General features: G+C 40.7%; 1 protein-coding gene across 1 annotated transcript; it reads left to right on the forward strand.

Annotated features, from left to right (window-relative positions):
- Positions 1-1,870: 1,870 nt before the first annotated feature.
- LOC109900665 (tyrosine-protein kinase SRK2) lies at positions 1,871-18,491 on the forward strand. The gene is made up of 8 exons (XM_020496395.2): positions 1,871-2,555; positions 5,165-5,286; positions 12,046-12,209; positions 13,268-13,436; positions 13,963-14,121; positions 15,929-16,131; positions 16,335-16,500; positions 16,820-18,491. Exons 1-8 carry the CDS (start codon positions 2,179-2,181, stop codon positions 17,026-17,028), a joined length of 1,569 nt encoding a protein of 522 aa, XP_020351984.1. The 5' UTR covers positions 1,871-2,178; the 3' UTR covers positions 17,029-18,491.
- The last annotated feature ends 313 nt before the right edge of the window (positions 18,492-18,804 follow it).

Consider the following 18,804-nt stretch of genomic DNA (forward strand, 5'->3'; position numbering starts at 1 on the left):
TTATCAAATATAAGTTTCGTAATGGTTAGGTTGTTATGAATGCAATGGTATAAAAGGCCACACATGGCATTTCAGCAAATTTGAATTTAAAAAAAACTTTATATCAGAGTTGTGCCTGTTGTCATAGAGATGGAGGACTAATCATGGATATAACCCTTTTTAGCATGGACATTACCATTGAAGGCTTCTACCCTTTTAAACTAGTTGGGATTCCTATGAGTTGGGAGCAATCAGCCAATGAAGACAAAGAATATTGACTACTTTAAAATAGAGACAGCCTCAATGGTGATGCCCATGCTGTCGCAAACACTATTGTAGCACAGATGCATAATGAGTCCTCTCTCTATCTGCCCCTCTCATTGGCTAGACTCATTTACATTTCAGACATTTAGCAGACACTGTTATCCAGAGCCACTTACATACATTTTCTGAGTTTCTTGATGTCAAGTTACACTCATTGATGCTCGGCATTAGTCCATGGACGTGCCGTTTCCTTCGAGTCGGGGGCAACAGTTGTTGACAACTGTACACAGGGGGATGGGGGCACCTTAATTGGTGAGAACGGGCTCGTGGTGGTGGTTGGAGCCATCAATTGGTTTCCATGTGATTGATGCCATTCCAGCCATTACTATGAGCCATCCTCCTCTCAGCACCCTCCACTGCAACTGTAGCATTGTAGGGTCAACAGATCAATAATATAATAATACTCTTAGCAAAGGTGTTTATCTTTCATTTACAATCTGTAGAAACTATGAGAATAGAATGGTTCAGAACTTTTGTGGAACATCACAGCACAGTAGGAAAATATATGGCAATATATGTCAGAAACCAAAACTGGATGGTCTTCAGAGATAGATGGGAGGGGTTGAGGGTAGGCTGGGACTAAAAACAAACAAAGATAACTAATGTAAAATATACTGTCCGTTATATGTATATAGTATGTATATGCTGGAAGTGGAAGCCTAAGTATTGTTTTCCATTAGTTTACTCCAATTAGGGGAGTGGGAGGGGTATATTTAAAATAATATATTTACAAATAAAAAATATTTTGGGGATTGGAAATGATGCAGACAATGACATTGATAGAAGCTACAATCTATCTGCAATATTAAATAAATAGTCATATATTTATTTAACCCTAACCCCTTTCCTAACCTTAACCTCAGTCTCCTAACCTGCCACGCTATTTTACTTAGCCTGCCATGTTATTTATCCTAACCTGAGACGTTAGTTATTCTAACCTGCCACGTTAATTATCCTAACATGCTATGTAAACAAATAAGGGCTGCATTCAGTACGTTTTTACGTTCTGGAACACACAGGTACAGACACATGCATAAGCACACACACGCGTACATTGTAATATTGTTGTATAGTGGTATTATACATTTTGTATTGTAGATATGTAGTGGTGTAATAAGTGATGAATATGATGTACTGTTTTATGTGTGATGTAAGTGCCTTAATGTGATTGGACCCCAGCTACTGTAATGGGGATATCGAATAAATACGTATACAATTGAACAGAAATGGTGCTGTACTGAACGACCAGTTGAAAAACTGAGAGGGGTTGGGTATCGCTGTCAGCATGGCCACTGCCCATTAAATACGTTACTCGTTACTTCAAGCGACACCCACCAAACCAGAACAAACGTACCTCTCAGTCTGTTCAAGAACGTACACGAACGTTTTGTGGAACCATGTAGTCCAGTACAAACCGTTACGCAACGCAGAAAAAGTTCAAGCGACCTGAATGCACATCATCTATGTCGAGAAACCATCAGTTTCCATAACACTGGAACTGACCAATGGCAGGTATCAATTGGCGTTTACTGATATGAGGGAACACCCACACCAAGAAACGCCTGGAATTTCGGTCTGCAATTACACCATTTTCCCCAGGTGAATGAGACATAAAGGTAACCAGGAAACACTGACGCGGTGAGTTGGCCTCGGGCAATAAATCATTTTATTTTACTGCTAGTCAGTGTACTAAATTCTATTCCAGTCCAAAGACCAGGTTTGACAAGTGTTTGGGAAATGAGTCAAACTTTCTAGGATCCAATTCATGTGAGAAAATTCATTCGAACCGCAATGGAATATGAGCGCAAAAATATAACTTTGACATTTTATTTGATCACAAAATGATTTAGTGCGATTAACCCGGGAGTCTTCACAATGGACATTCGAGAGAATTGTTTTTTGTGTTGTCAGACTGTTTTCCCGTGTTTTAATAAACCACGGTCAGATTCAGAGTCGGCGACTGAAAAGAGAGACATCGTTGTGATTAAAAATGATCACGCGCAGGGTCCCAAAAACAGGGTTTTGCCACCTATACCCCTTGAGAAACCGGGATACGTTTATATCGCTCTCTATGATTATACCGCCCGAACAGAGGAGGACTTGAGCTTCAGTGCTGGGGACAAGTTAGAAGCTTTGGAAAAAAGTGCTGGCGATTGGTGGTACGCAAAAGCGCTCACTGGGATTTCAGCTGCCAAGAAAGGTTACATTCCAGCCAATTATGTGGCACCTGTGGAGAGTCTGGACGCTGAGCCGTAAGTAGCCTACAGTCACACAATTATGCACTGGAAGAATTGTTCTGTTGAAATTCTTGACATATTGTATGTATAGTAGGCTATACTAGACTAGAACAGCAACCGGTAAAGTTTGAAGAATGACGGTGTTTCTATGGCTTCATTCAAAGAAGTGAAGAGAACTGAAAAGGCTACAGAAAAGTACATTGTATCATTCTTCAGTTATACAGTAGGGTAGCCTATTCAAATTCAGTCGACGTCACTAAATCATCTTTACTTATTATGGATATTGGGTTACTTGTTGCCAGAATAAAAACAGTATTGGCATTGACTCCCACACAGACTTGATGCATGTTCCAAAGGGGCTTATTTACCCTTGGTCCTACTGATCACTTTACCATAATATTTCTGAAGGGGACACTAGCGTACACACAACTGTTGTGGTTATTTGATTAACCACCATAACTGACCTGTTGTTTGCCCTTAAATAACTGGAACGTTCCAAGATGGATTTGGCAAATATTTGCATACATTCACAGTTAATGAGAATGAGCATGTTCTAGAGTCTAGATACTTTGGTACATTCTGGTGTGTTTATATTATGGCAATTGAAATAATTGCTACGGCCAGAGTTGTGGAATATGAGGAGTCACAATGTTGGTGGTTTATGGATTCATATAATCTAGTTTTAGGTAAGGCCTCAGATTTGGCTGACTACTCCTTAACAAACACATGATACGACTAACTAGCTGTTGACAGGCTACAGTAATGTAATTGTTTTGAAAATGGTAAAGCACTAGTTTGGTTTAATGCAGGTCTACTTTGGATATTGTGAACAGATTTGGTCAATAGGCAAATGCCACGCTATTGGTGCCTTTGCATGTGTGTAGACCTAAGTGGGAGGTCAAACTGGTTAATGATTGTCAATGACCAGGAAGTACAATGGATTAGTTAATAATTCCCCAGATCACAGAGGAAAATGCAGAGGTCCAACCCTAAAAATATGAATAGTTCATGTAGCTGTTTCATACTGTGTTTACAACTGTGTGTAGCATCAAAACACCATACAAGTGTACTGGCTAAATATAGAAAGAAACTGGTTTAGCAAGGCAATTGCACTTGGCATGACATGACCGAGAGTGAAACGTCACTTTGTCGAAACCAAACACTCTGGGTTTCTTGGTGAAGGTGAATGTTTTGGTGACACTTTGGAATCATGGACAGGTACCATTCATAACTAAATTAGATTTTCAAGAGGAAAATAATTTAGCTTACGATACCCTATTTATCAATGCCTTTTTGAGACAAAATGATTCTTATGGAAATTAGGTGTCCATCTTCTGAACGACGTCAGTACTCTTGGCTGTGACTCACCCATGTTGTCGTCTTATCCTGTTGATCTTCCCCATGAAACAGCTTTCCGTTCAGCTGCAATCACGTTTTTCCATATTTTTTTTCACACTGTCTCTGACTGGAAAAATCTTGAGGGTTTTGTCTTGGTAATTAGGAGTAATTTCCCTGAAGTATCACAGAGTGGCTCATATACACTGTACGTAACCTGATTAACTTGATTAGCGGATGTGTAGAGTACGGTACCAATGCAGCTGTTAAAAAAAATAATAATAATAATAAATGTTTAAATCCCTATCAAATAATTTCAGGGTAACAATTAAGTGCCTTACTGTGATGTGTTTTCTATTAATTGTTTAAAAAAATAACAGTAATTTCTCATGCAAGATTTTTGCTAGGACTCTCTGGGATTGGTCACAGTGGGGAGGGGAAAACTAGATGTTATTGGCAGAGGATTGGAACTTTTTTTCTTATTGATTTATTAACTCATTTACCGCCTGGTGATTTTAAAGTGTTTTTTTTTTTTATGGATCCTTTATTTAACTAGGCAAATCAGTTAAGAACAAATTCTTATTTACAATGACAACCTACTGTTCCTATGCAAACTGCCTTGTTCAGGGGCAGAATGACAGATTTATTTTACCTTGTCAGCTTGGGGATTCGATCTAGCAACTGTTTGATTACTGGCCCAATGCTCTAAGCATTAGGCTACCTGCCACCCCCAGTTATGGCCTATCTGGTGACATCACCAGGTAGGCCAAAACAGGCAGACATTTCAAGTTGCCTTTTCAAACAGCTCTTACACAAGAAATAGCATAATCATCAATTTCACAGTAATATTCCAACCTCCATAGTGTAGCGATGTATATGAAAACCACAGTTTTGACAGGACTGGGCCTTTAAGCTTATTGATTACATCCGCATTGGCCATTTAAATTTTTTATAGGATTCATATAATATTCAATGTAGTATGTTACATCCCATTTTGACCAAACCACTTTCTAACAATGATTTAGACATGAGGAATCAAAAGAAATGGTCAAAAGCCTCCCACAGACCCTCCACATCCAAGTCAATGGCACCTAATATTAGCATGTTCATGAATCACACTTCCTGTTAAAATCATCCTAAAGTATCTAAAACTTGATTGTGTAACTCAATGATGTTACTTCTAGATGATCTGGATATGAAGCATGCCAATGCTAATATATAGGTGTCAGGTAAACAACCAAGGCATGGGTTGCTGTCATACTTTGATTTCTTCCTGTTCTGGTATACAGATGGTACTTTCCAGACACCAAGAGACTGGATGCTGAGAAGCTGCTTCTGTCAGAGGGGAACCAGCATGGAGCCTTCCTCATTAGACACTGTGAGAGTCAGAAAGGAGAGCTCTCACTCTCAGGTAAATCTCAGCCTCATGTCCTTGAACTTGTTGCATCTGCAAGAGACTACAGGTCAAACCTGTATACTACCATAGATGTACACAGATCAGTATACTCACAATGCTGGTATTAGGTTTAGAATGACTTTGTAATGTCTGTTTTATTTTTATCTGACTTATTGTTCAGGAATGCATTTTATGGTTTTATTGTGATCAATCTATTTCTGTTACTGGTATGAGAACGGAACTCGATGCACAAAAAACACACGTTGTTTCCTCATTCCTGAACAATCCCCAATTTGTTCTGTGTAAATCACAGTTTCTCATAGTCCACTCAAGTGATTGAAGGTTCAAGGTCTTAAAGTAAACAAACGTATACCTCTGCTCTCAAAGAGACTGATAACATCACCTAGGACCACATGAGTCTAGCTGGCCATTCCCTGTCAGTCTGACAGAAACAGTCCCTTGATTATACATTAACAGTTGGTTGTAAACTTAGTCTCTGCAGAAGCAATAATTGCATAGCAACCTGATTACAGGAAAGTATAATTCTGTTCCTATCAGCCTCTACTACTGTACATGTTTATAATTTGTGATTTGATGTTCCAACATTTCTCACTACAGTGCCTTCAGAAAGTATTCATACCCCTTGACTTATTCCACATTTAATTGTTATAGCCTGAATTCAACATTTATTAAAGTTTTTCTTCTCATACAATAAACAATAATGACAAAGTGAACATGTTTTTAGACTTTTTTTTTATTTTTATTTTTTAACATTTATTGAAAATGAAATACAGAAATATCAAATTTTACATGAGTATTCACACCCCTGAGTCAATACTTTGTAGAAGCACCTTTGGCAGCGATTATATTTGCACATGAATCTTTAAAAAAAATCTTCAAGCTCTGTCAAATTGGTTGTTGATCATTGCTAGACAACCATTTTCAGGTCTTGGCATAGATTTTCAAGTAGATGTAAGTCAAAACTGTAACTCGGGCCACTCAGAAACATTCACTGTCTTCTTGGTGAGCAGCTCGTGTGGATTTGGCCTTGTGTTTTGGGTTATTGTCCTGCTGAAGGGTGAGATCATCTATCCACTGTCTGGTGGAAAGCAGACTGAACTAGGTTTTGCCTGTGCGTAGCTCCTTTATGTTTATTTTTTTTATCTGGAAATATTCCCCAGCCCTTAACGTGTACAAGCAAACTCATAACATGATACAGTCACCACTATGCTTGAAAATAAGGAGAGGTACTCAGTAATGTATTGGATTTGCTGCAAACATAACACTTTGTATTCAGGACCAAAAGTTAATTGCTTTGCCACATTTGTTGCAGTGTTACTTTAGTGCCTTGTTGCAAACAGGAAGCATGTTTTAGGATATTTTTTATTCTGTACAGGCTTCCTTTTCACTCTGTCAATTAGGTTACTATTGTGAAGTAACTACAATGTTGTTGATGTATCCTCAGTTTTCTGCCATCGCATCCTTTCATTTCTAACTGTTTTAAAGTCACCATTTGCCCCATTGTGAAATCACTGAGTGGTTTCCTTCCTCTCCGGCAACTTGAGTTGGGAAGGATGTGTGGATCTGTATACTGTATATATATTTTTTCTACCAATGGGTGCCGTTCTTTGTGGCATTGGAAAACCTCCTAGGTCTTTGTGGTTGAATCTTTGTTTGAAATTCAGGGCTGGACTGCGGGACCTTAAAGATACATTTATTTGTGGGGTACAGAGATGAAAGTCATCACCAAGGTGGCATAGCAGTTCAGACGTCTTTTGTCCTCGTCTTGTCGTGTCCTGTATATATATATATTTACAACTTTTTCACATACATTTTATTTTTATTTTCCATCAACTCATCTTCAAAACACTCTCCTGCAACCCGCCTCACCAATGTATATTTATAAAAAAGTATTATTTATTATTTACTAGCCAGAACTAGCCAGAAGCTAGTTCAGAAGCTAGTTAGCTCCTTTACTGGCAAATCGTTAGTATTCAGCTAACCACGGTTTGTGGTCATCAGCTATCCTTTAGCTCGAAAATCTATCGCCAGTTCTGTACGGCGCAGCGCGGCTCGGAACGGAACATACCGGACCAATTTTTCTCTCCATGTCCCTGGATTTCGACTGCTCTCTGGACATTCATACCCGGATCTCACAGCTAGCTAGCTGCTATCCGTGTGACTATCGGCCTTCGTCGATTCCGGAGCAAACATCAATTATTCCGGAGCTAGCAAGCTCCGTCAATCACTCCTGAGTTCCATCAATCACACCTGGGCTGCAGTCACCTATCCGGACCCGTTTTACTGCCTTCGCGGAGCCCCACCGGGCCTTCACAACTGGACTGCCGACGTTATCTACCCGAAGGAGTTATTCGGCTGGCTCCTCCGTCGCGACGTTACCTGAACGCCCATCTGCGGCCTGCTAACCGTTAGCTGTCTTACCGGCTGCTATCTGAATAGACAATCGGACAATTTTTTTCTAAATTTTTTTTAAAAATATTTTTTATATTATTATTATTATGTTTTCTTCTTGGGCCTCTATAACTATATCTATTGTTTTTATTTTTGTTGTTGTTGTGGGATTTGGATTAATCCCCTCTACCACACGGAACCCCACTAATCTACTGACGGAACGCAAGAGGTAGCTAACAACAGACCTCCATCCTATGCTAGCTTGCTACCGATGCCCTGGCTAGCTGTCTAAATCACCAACCAACCTCTCCACTCACCGGACCCTTTTGATCACTCGACTAAGCATGCCTCTCCTTAATGTCAATATGTCTTGTCCATTTCTGTTCTGGTTAGTGTTTATTGGCTTATTTCACTGTAGAGCCTCTAGTCCTGCTCACTATACCTTATCCAACCTATTAGTTCCACCACCCACACATGCAATGACATCTCCTGGTTTCAATGATGTTTCTAGAGACAATATCTCTCTCTTCATCACTCAATACCTAGGTTTACCTCCACTGTATTCACATCCTACCATACATTTGTCTGTACATTATACCTTGATGCTATTTTATCGCCCCCAGAAACCTCCTTTTACTCTATGTTCCAGACGTTCTAGACGACCAATTCTCATAGCTTTTAGCCGTACCCTTATTCTACTCCTCCTATGTTCCTCTGGCGATGTAGAGGTGAATCCAGGCCCTGCAGTGCCTGGCTCCACTCCTATTCCCCAGGCGCTCTCTTTTGATGACTTCTGTAACCGTAATAGCCTTGGTTTCATGCATGTTAACATTAGAAGCCTCCTCCCTAAGTTTGTTCTATTCACTGCTTTAGCACACTCTGCCAACCCGGATGTTCTAGCTGTGTCTGAATCCTGGCTTAGGAAGACCACCAAAAACTCAGACATTTTAATTCCAAACTACAACATTTTCAGACAAGATAGAACTGCCAAAGGGGGCGGTGTTGCAATCTACTGCAAAGATAGCCTGCAGAGTTCTGTCCTACTATCCAGGTCTGTACCCAAACAATTTGAACTTCTACTTTTCCGTAATGGGTCAGCGGTCAAACGACCTCCACTCATCACTGTAAAACGCTCCCTGAAACACTTCTGCGAGCAGGCCTTTCTAATCGACCTGGCCGGGGTATCCTGGAAGGATATTGATCTCATCCCGTCAGTAGAGGATGCCTGGATATTTTTTTTAAATGCCTTCCTAACCATCCTAAATAAACATGCCCCATTCAAGAAATTTAGAACCAGGAACAGATATAGCCCTTGGTTCTCCCCAGACCTGACTGCCCTTAACCAACACAAAAACATCCTATGGCGTTCTGCATTAGCATCGAACAGCCCCCGTGATATGCAGCTGTTCAGGGAAGCTAGAAATCATTATACACAGGCAGTTAGAAAAGCCAAGGCTAGCTTTTTCAAGCAGAAATTTGCTTCCTGCAACACTAACTCAAAAAAGTTCTGGGACACTGTAAAGTCCATGGAGAATAAGAACACCTCCTCCCAGCTGCCCACTGCACTGAAGATAGGAAACACTGTCACCACTGATAAATCCACCATAATTGAGAATTTCAATAAGCATTTTTCTACGGCTGGCCATGCTTTCCACCTGGCTACTCCTACCCCGGACAACAGCACTGCACCCCCAACAGCAACTCGCCCAAGCCTTCCCCATTTCTCCTTCTCCCAAATCCATTCAGCTGATGTTCTGAAAGAGCTGCAAAATCTGGACCCCTACAAATCAGCCGGGCTAGACAATCTGGACCCTTTCTTTCTAAAATTATCTGCCGAAATTGTTGCCACCCCTATTACTAGCCTGTTCAAACTCTCTTTCGTGTCGTCTGAGATTCCCAAAGATTGGAAAGCAGCTGCGGTCATCCCCCTCTTCAAAGGGGGGGACACTCTTGACCCAAACTGCTACAGACCTATATCTATCCTACCGTGCCTTTCTAAGGTCTTCGAAAGCCAAGTCAACAAACAGATTACCGACCATTTCGAATCTCACCATACCTTCTCTGCTATGCAATCTGGTTTCAGAGCTGGTCATGGGTGCACCTCAGCCACGCTCAAGGTCCTAAACGATATCTTAACCGCCATCGATAAGAAACATTACTGTGCAGCCGTATTCATTGATCTGGCCAAGGCTTTCGACTCTGTCAATCACCATATCCTCATCGGCAGACTCGACAGCCTTGGTTTCTCAAATGATTGCCTCGCCTGGTTCACCAACTACTTCTCTGATAGAGTTCAGTGTGTCAAATCGGAGGGTCTGCTGTCCGGACCTCTGGCAGTCTCTATGGGGGTGCCACAGGGTTCAATTGTTGGACCGACTCTCTTCTCTGTATACATCAATGAGGTCGCTCTTGCTGCTGGTGAGTCCCTGATCCACCTCTACGCAGACGACACCATTCTGTATACTTCCGGCCCTTCTTTGGACACTGTGTTAACAACCCTCCAGGCAAGCTTCAATGCCATACAACTCTCCTTCCGTGGCCTCCAATTGCTCTTAAATACAAGTAAAACTAAATGCATGCTCTTCAACCGATCGCTACCTGCACCTACCCGCCTGTCCAACATCACTACTCTGGACGGCTCTGACTTAGAATACGTGGACAACTACAAATACTTAGGTGTCTGGTTAGATTGTAAACTCTCCTTCCAGACCCATATCAAACATCTCCAATCCAAAGTTAAATCTAGAATTGGCTTCCTATTTCGCAACAAAGCATCCTTCACTCATGCTGCCAAACATACCCTTGTAAAACTGACCATCCTACCAATCCTCGACTTTGGCGATGTCATTTACAAAATAGCCTCCAATACCCTACTCAACAAATTGGATGCAGTCTATCACAGTGCAATCCGTTTTATCACCAAAGCCCCATATACTACCCACCATTGCGACCTGTACGCTCTCGTTGGCTGGCCCTCGCTTCATACTCGTCGCCAAACCCACTGGCTCCATGTCATCTACAAGACCCTGCTAGGTAAAGTCCCCCCTTATCTCAGCTCGCTGGTCACCATAGCATCTCCCACCTGTAGCACACGCTCCAGCAGGTATATCTCTCTAGTCACCCCCAAAACCAAATCTTTCTTTGGCCGCCTCTCCTTCCAGTTCTCTGCTGCCAATGACTGGAACGAACTACAAAAATCTCTGAAACTGGAAACACTTATCTCCCTCACTAGCTTTAAGCACCAACTGTCAGAGCAGCTCACAGATTACTGCACCTGTACATAGCCCACCTATAATTTAGCCCAAACAACTACCTCTTTCCCAACTGTATTTAATTTTTATTTATTTATTTATTTTGCTCCTTTGCACCCCATTATTTTTTATTTCTACTTTGCTCATTCTTCCATTGCTAAACTACCATTCCAGTATTTTACTTGCTATATTGTATTTACTTTGCCATCATGGCCTTTTTTGCCTTTACCTCCCTTCTCACCTCATTTGCTCACATTGTATATAGACTTGTTTATACTGCATTATTGACTGTATGTTTGTTTTTACTCCATGTGTAACTCTTGTGTCGTTTTATCTGTCGAACTGCTTTGCTTTATCTTGGCCAGGTCGCAATTGTAAATGAGAACTTGTTCTCAACTTGCCTACCTGGTTAAATAAAGGTAAAATAAAATAAATAAAAATGAGGTAGTCAATCGTTCACTTATTGCACATGGTGAGCCCATGCATCTTATGTGACTTGTTAAGCAAATTTTTACTCCTGAACTTACTTAGGTTTACTATATAAAAGGGGTTGAATACTTAGACTAAACATTTCAGCTTTAAATTTGTAAACATAATTTTTATATATAATATTCCACTTTGACACTATGGGGTATTGTTTGTAGGCCTTTGACCCCCCCCCCCCCTTAATCCATTTTAAATTCAGGCTGAAACACAACCATGTGGAAAAAGTGAATGGATGTGTATGATGAAAATACCTGAGTTTTTGCTCAGGTACAGCAGACTATATATATATTTTTTTTTTAATACAAATTGATGCTTGGAGTCAAATGTAATATCGTCCAAAAATATTGCCATTTTCTTCCCACCACGCTATTTCTAATGGTACATTAATTATGTAATTTTTGAATGTCTAGACAAAATACATAAGTTCAGTCAAATCACCCAAAATAGGGTTTTTAATGTGGTCAGCCCTGGGTTAAGTAATTTATGTCATAACGTTCATGTACTCTACACATTTCAATATCATAATTTCCCTATTCATTTACAATTCGGCACAGATTAGCATGACCATAGTTGATTTTGCTGTTTTCAGTATTGTGCCCTTATGCTTTTGCCATGTATCTTTCAGTATTGGACAGGGACAAAGTGAAGCACTACAAATTAAGGAAGGTGGACACTGGAGGCTACTATGTGTCAAGATCTAGGACCTTTCTGACTCTGAGGGAGTTAGTGGAACACTATTCCAAACTGGAGGATGGTCTCTGTGTGCGTTTGCTTGAACCATGTAAAAAGGTATTTACTTTCTTTTAACTATCATGTGACTGTGATTAAGCACATCTGTTTAGCAACCCTTTTGATCTGAATTCAAGAACCAAAACATTGCCTGGCAAATTTGCTAAAGATATCTAGTTGACAGAAACACCCTTCAAATATTGGGGATAATGCATTACCCTGATAATTTTCAGTGTCAACCATGTACACTCACTTGCCAGTTTATTATGTACACCAATCTAGTACTGTTGCCTCCAGAACAGCCTGAATTCTCCAGGCATTCTACAAGGTGTCGGAAACATTCCACAGGAATGTTGGTTCATGCTGAAGCAACGGCATCACACCGTTGCTGTAGATTAGACAGTGGTACATTCATGCTGCGAACACCCCGTTCCTTTTCATCCCAAAGATGCTTTATTGGGTTGAGGTCTGTGGGCTGCACAGGCCACTCAAGTAAACTGAACCCGCTCTCATGTTCCAGGTGATATTTTTCCACTCAATTGTCCAGTGTTGGTGTTCACGTGCCCACTGGAGCCGGTTTTCTTGTTTTTAGCTGATAGTAGTAAAGCCCCGTGTGGTTGTCTGTTGCAGTAGCCCATCTGTGACAAGGATCGATGAGTTGTGCATTCCAAGATGTTGTTCTCCACATCACTGTTGTACTGCTTCTTTATTTGTCTGTTTGTGGGTGTGTTTCGGTTAACACTGGGGCGCGGAAATCCCAGGAGGGCAGCCATCTTTGAGATACTGGATCCGGCCCGCCTGGCACCGACGATCATATCATGCTCCGTCGCTTAGGTCATTCATTTAGCCTATTTCTAACGTCCAATCGAACAGTAACTGAATGCCTGTCTGTCTGCTTTACGTAGCAGGCCACCTGACTCAGTCAGTAGGAGCGATCATTTTTCGTGAATGGGGTGGCATAACAAATAAACTGTCCGATGAGGGTTTAGCGCCATCAACCGTTCAAGAATGACAATAGAACAACAGTAATGTGGTTTTACTGAAATATAGAGAGGACAGTTTGTCAGGTCTGTTCTGACTCTCCTTATGGTATAAATGTTGCATCTCTCTCCTGTCAGACGGAGGCTCCTCAAACCCACGGTCTGTCCTACAACACAGCCGACCACTGGGAGATTGACCGGTCGTCTGTCAAACTGTTGAATAAACTGGGCGCTGGACAATTTGGAGAAGTCTATGAAGGCATCTGGAACGACACCACTTCAGTAGCTGTGAAGACCCTGAAACATGGTAAATGGCCTGTTTTGCACGAGCACTGGATTCAAACCCAGAAAATCACTTTCAAATCTATGATCTTCCAGTATTTTATTTATATATGCGTATACGGTTGAAGTTTACATACACTTAGGTTGGAGTCATTAAAACTAACATCATTTTAGAATAATGCTATACCCTAAGAAAAGGGGTCTGAACATTTTCTGAAGGCACTGTATGTGTAATAGATCTATACACACACACACACTACCGTTCAAAAGTTTGGCGTCTCTTAGAAATGTCCTTGTTATTGAAAGGAAAACAAAATCATTTGTCCATTAAAATAACATCAAATTGATCCGAAATACAGTGTAGACATTGTTAATGATGGTAATCATTATTGTAGCTGGAAACGGCTGTTTTTTTTAAATGGAATATCTGTATGGCTATGTAGAGGCCCATTATTATGAAAAACAACTATTTAATCAAATCTAAGGTAAGATAAAATTGCATCCGGTGCTACTGTGCAGTACAACTCCTCATGTACATGTTATTCTCCTAGGCTCCATGGACGCTAAGGACTTCCTACAGGAGGCCCAGATCATGAAGAAACTGCGGCACCCCAAACTGATCCAGCTCTACGCTGTGTGTACTGTGGAGGAACCCATCTACATCATCACAGAGCTCATGAAGAATGGCAGTCTGCTGGACTACCTTCAGAGTAAGAACACTGTTGTATTGCATTATAACCTACCCACGTAAAAGCCCACCGCACCTTCCTTTTTAACAGGATATTTAGATTAGAACACCATCTCAATGTGCCTACTGTAGCAAGAGTTTAAATAAGGTGCAGAAGTTGAACTTGTATTATGTGTGTTATGGGGAAGTGAAAGTTTGGCAACAATCAAAGTGATACAAAGTGATGTTTTTCATTTTTTTTTCAATGTATCTACTTCTCAAGAGTCAGATGAACTTGTCGATGCAGATACCATTTTTATGTATCGACGTTTGAAGGAAGTTTCTAACTATCATTAGTGCAATGACTGGAAGTCTATGGGTATCTGCTAGTATACTAGTTTATACCGATAGACTTCCAGTCATTGCGCTATCTGTAGTTAGCATTGGCTCACAAAACTACCTCTAACTTCCATCTTAATTGACACAGAGACGTATGACATGACATGTGACCACAGGACCATGTCTGGCTGATGTGTGCCATGCTATGGACTAGCAACACATGTAAAATTTGAAGGAGATAATTCAAGCAACCTGCTTTGTGCCATCTCCTCTCCTTTAGCTGTGCTACACCACAAAATGCTGATCTTTGTGGTTTAGCATGATTGTGATTAATGGTGTTTAACACTATTGCTACTGGGGCGGCAGGTAGCCTAGTGGTTAGTGTTTGACTAGTAACCGAAAGGTTGCAAAATCGAATCCCAGAACTGACAAGGTAAAAAATCTGTCATTCTGCCCCTGAACAAGGCAGCTAACCCACTGTTCCCCGGGCGCCGATGACGTGGATGTCTATGGCAGCCCCCCACATCTCTGATTCAGAGGCGTTGGGTTAAATGCGGAGACACATTTCAGTTGAATGCATTCAGTTATACAACTGACTAGGTATCCCCATTTCCCTTACATAATCACGTGCATTTCATCATTGCTCTAAATGAGTGCATTGAATTCCATCTATATTTACCAGTTGCATTGCTAGATTATCTGATGTTGTCCACTCGCATGACAGATGCTGTGCCATTGCGTGAAAGATGCAGTAACATTGCCTGTCAGAGTGATGGTCCCCCTTTTGAGGTGGTCATATGAAATTGACGTTTGTGGCCCTGAGACTGTCTGCATTGCATCCCCCATATTTCACCAGTCTTTTGAACTCATTTTTTGGGAACTAAACTTCGTAAATGTTTACAAAGAATTGCATAGTCATACTTTTGCATACACACTCCGTTACGTTGAATATTTGTTTGTTATTCAAGTGAAAAACATCTAGACGTAGTACTATACAATTTTACGGTAGTACTCATCTTAATGAGATGCCTGTTTTTCTCATCCTGGTCCATTCCTTCCCTCTGTTAAAAAGAAAAATGCTGTTGCAACCTCTTTGCAATAAGGAATTGAGACCAAAAGCTCGAAGATTCAAGTGTTTAATACCAAGGGTACAGTCAGCTGAGTGCATACATTTAGAAAGATCACAACACATTTTATACTCTTCCCTTGTAGGCATCACCTCTCCAGCTATGCATTTTATGACCCCAGTGAGTTTCCCTCCTTTCCCCTGTGGAATGTCCATGGTCCTCTCTTTGTTTAGCCAGAATCACACCCTGTCCGTCTGTTCTGGGCCTGACCCTGCTCTCTGATCCTAGGCAATTTCCTCTTATCTGATTAGGTCTTTTTTTTTCTTTTCTAAATTAGCATACACACAGTTCCATGGCCTAAACTCCATTCATACTCAGTAATCATTCACTACACAGGATACAAACTAACTACAGTTTAATTTGAAACATGTTACGTTTTGACAGAATCCAATAGCTCTTCCTCCAAGGACATGGGTATGAAGCTTGGTGTCTCGGACCAGATAGAGATGGCTGCTCAGGTGGCTTCTGGGATGGCCTACCTGGAGCAGCAGAACTACATCCACAGAGACCTGGCGGCACGCAACGTTCTGGTGGGAGAAAACAACGTCTGCAAGGTGGCTGACTTCGGACTCGCCAGAGTCTTCATGGTCGGTATCTCTTTATTTTTCTAAGAAAAACAAGGAGGGACTTGACTGTTTATGTCAACCTTTCAGCACTAAGGTGTTACTCAAGACAAGTCTCAATTTCTTTATTTTGAAGACATGACACCAAACTGTGGTAAGTCCACCACAATGATTAATTCTACTCTTTAAAGCCCATTGAATATTTTTTTGTTTTTTTGCCATTTTAGATGGAGAGTGAGAATGTGTATGAAGCCAAAGAGGGCACCAAGTTTCCTGTGAAATGGACCGCCCCTGAAGCCATCCATGGCAACAAGTTCACCATCAAGTCTGATGTGTGGTCCTTCGGCATTCTGCTGTATGAGATCATGACCTTTGGTCAGATGCCCTATGCAAGTAAGACATAATAACATGTTCATCTCTTTGGTAGGAAAGCTTATCAAATCAGTCAGTGTTAATCCTGTAATTTACTACCATGGAATGTTGAGTGAGTAGCATGCCCTCTGGTTAACAGTTAAAAATGTATCTGGCACCTGTTCATCACCTGGTACAACTTGCATGCAACCTGCCATTGCAGTTGATTGTCCAGAGAGTGTTTCCAGCCTAGACGGACCCAACATGTACTTTAGCAGTACTAGTGTATGTTTTTGCATATCCTAGGTTTCATTGTGTGACATCAGGATCATAATAATTATCCCTTCTGTTACTGTTCCAGCCATGACCAACTACCAGGTGGTCCAACGTGTGCCCACGGGTTACAGGATGCCCTGCCCACCAAACTGTCCCAAGGTGATGTATGAGATCATGTCTGACTGCTGGAAGGACAATGAGAATGACAGACCCACCTTCGAAACCCTGCAGTGGAAGCTGGAGGACTTCTTTGACCTGGATGTGACCTCTTACGATGATGCCAACCGTTACTAGTACTGTGTTGTATTGAGTGTTCAATGATGCTCTCCTCATACTCGTAGCAAGAGTCAGCAGAAGAAAGTACAGTATGTCCACTGTCACAGGTAATATAATCATATGCCTAAGATAAATGGCATTTCATTCTCCCAACAGTTAGTATCCAGAATGCAGGTGCTATTGATTTTAGCATAGTTGAACCGTCTACTTCCTGATCACATTATGGTTGGATATGTATTTGTTAGGATTATATTATGAGGTTGAACACGTGTGACCACAAACGGTTTGATGAGAAAATGTTGTATGTGGAGGTTTTATTTGGCTGCTTGTGTATCGTTGTCGTGACTACGATGGGGAATCCTCTATTGGAACCGTTTGACACTCCCGCTAGTTTTGATTTGTTTGCCAATTTAATGCACTTTTTAAGTGGGTTTTACTGAGAGTGACATCTCATATCCAGCTAAACTCACTAGACACACTGGACGAAGTCAAAACCCTGTCCATGGCCCGGTCGGGCTTCCAGAACAGCCGCTGTTCTCAGGTGAGCCTGACGGAACTATCAAGCCGGGCAAACCGGTTCTGTGTTCACTCTGCATAGCAGTCATTCTTCCACTACACTGGTTGGCTGCCAAGTATTTATCAGGAGTCTCCTGTAAGGATGTATTGAGTCACGTTCACTAAGAAGTATTTGTTTTACCTACGTCTCTGAAGCATAGTGAGTGATCTGTTATCTCTGATCAATACACACACCATAGGAATGAGAGGATAATGTAGTTAGAATATGTTCACATAAATTGTAGATTTGATTCTGACTGGACAGAATTGGATTTGAATTCGATTTAACCTTACTGTGTAGTCACCAATGTCTGTTGATGTCATAGTGGGGATACTGTTATTCTGCAATAGGACCTGGAATTTAATAACCGGAAAGACTGCTTGCTCGCCACACCTCAGTGACCATGTTGATTTGAGTTATGAACTGGTATTTTATGGCTCAATGACTGAAAGTAAGTTTTTACACTGGACTTGTTTGATGAGACTGGAATTGTACAAGTGCTTGTGGATTATGGCTTGTTCTGATCATTTTGTGCAATGTTTTTAAAACATTTGAACAATGTCTAATAATTGGTTGTAACCTGTCAGTGTACACTTGATCAGAAAAATGAAAATATTTATTTAATTTTGTTCATTGTAAGATTAATTGAATGTTACGTTTGAAGCATAAGAATCATTTAAATTTAGCTATTTCATTTTTCATATGACATTAGTTTTAATTATTAATCTGGGGTGAGTCTACGTAATACTATTAATAAACGGTAGCATCATTGTGTGCCATCCCTAGTTCTGAATAGCTGACTTAATTTAGTTAATATTCATTTAGAATTATTTGTTTAACATATGTTGCCAAATGATTTGGTCAAGGGACACTGAATCCTCTGTGATATTTTCTGTTTTCTAATAAATTATAGTTATAGTTATAATCCAAAGCGATGGTCATTTCTATCTGATTCCTGAAGTGTAATTTGCCATAATGGCCACATGATGGTGCTAACATTCTCCTAGTGCTTAATAACTCTGCATTTGCCTTGCTGTGACATGAAATCAGTTGTAAATATGGCACATCAGGTTATCAAATAACTAATCTATAATTAAACCAGGCCATTTGAAGATTACTGAATAGCTCTCCATAATATAACAGGTTTCCAGTAGTCCTAAATATTGAATAGGTTACCTCAGTGTTCATGCTGAAATCCCAGTTTGTATTAATTTGATCAAAACGGTCAACTGTGTGTT

This window comes from Oncorhynchus kisutch, linkage group LG12 (assembly GCF_002021735.2).
Source record: "Oncorhynchus kisutch isolate 150728-3 linkage group LG12, Okis_V2, whole genome shotgun sequence".
In the NCBI taxonomy this organism is placed as follows: Eukaryota; Metazoa; Chordata; class Actinopteri; order Salmoniformes; family Salmonidae; genus Oncorhynchus; species Oncorhynchus kisutch.

Excerpts from the sequence above, each read along its gene's own strand:
- LOC109900665 (XM_020496395.2), top strand. The coding sequence starts at position 2,179 with ATGGACATTCGAGAGAATTGTTTTTTGTGTTGTCAGACTGTTTTCCCG. Across the intron at positions 5,287-12,045 it reads AGGAGAGCTCTCACTCTCAG|TATTGGACAGGGACAAAGTG; the intron begins GTAAATCTCAGC and ends TGTATCTTTCAG. Across the intron at positions 14,122-15,928 it reads TCTGCTGGACTACCTTCAGA|AATCCAATAGCTCTTCCTCC; the intron begins GTAAGAACACTG and ends ACGTTTTGACAG.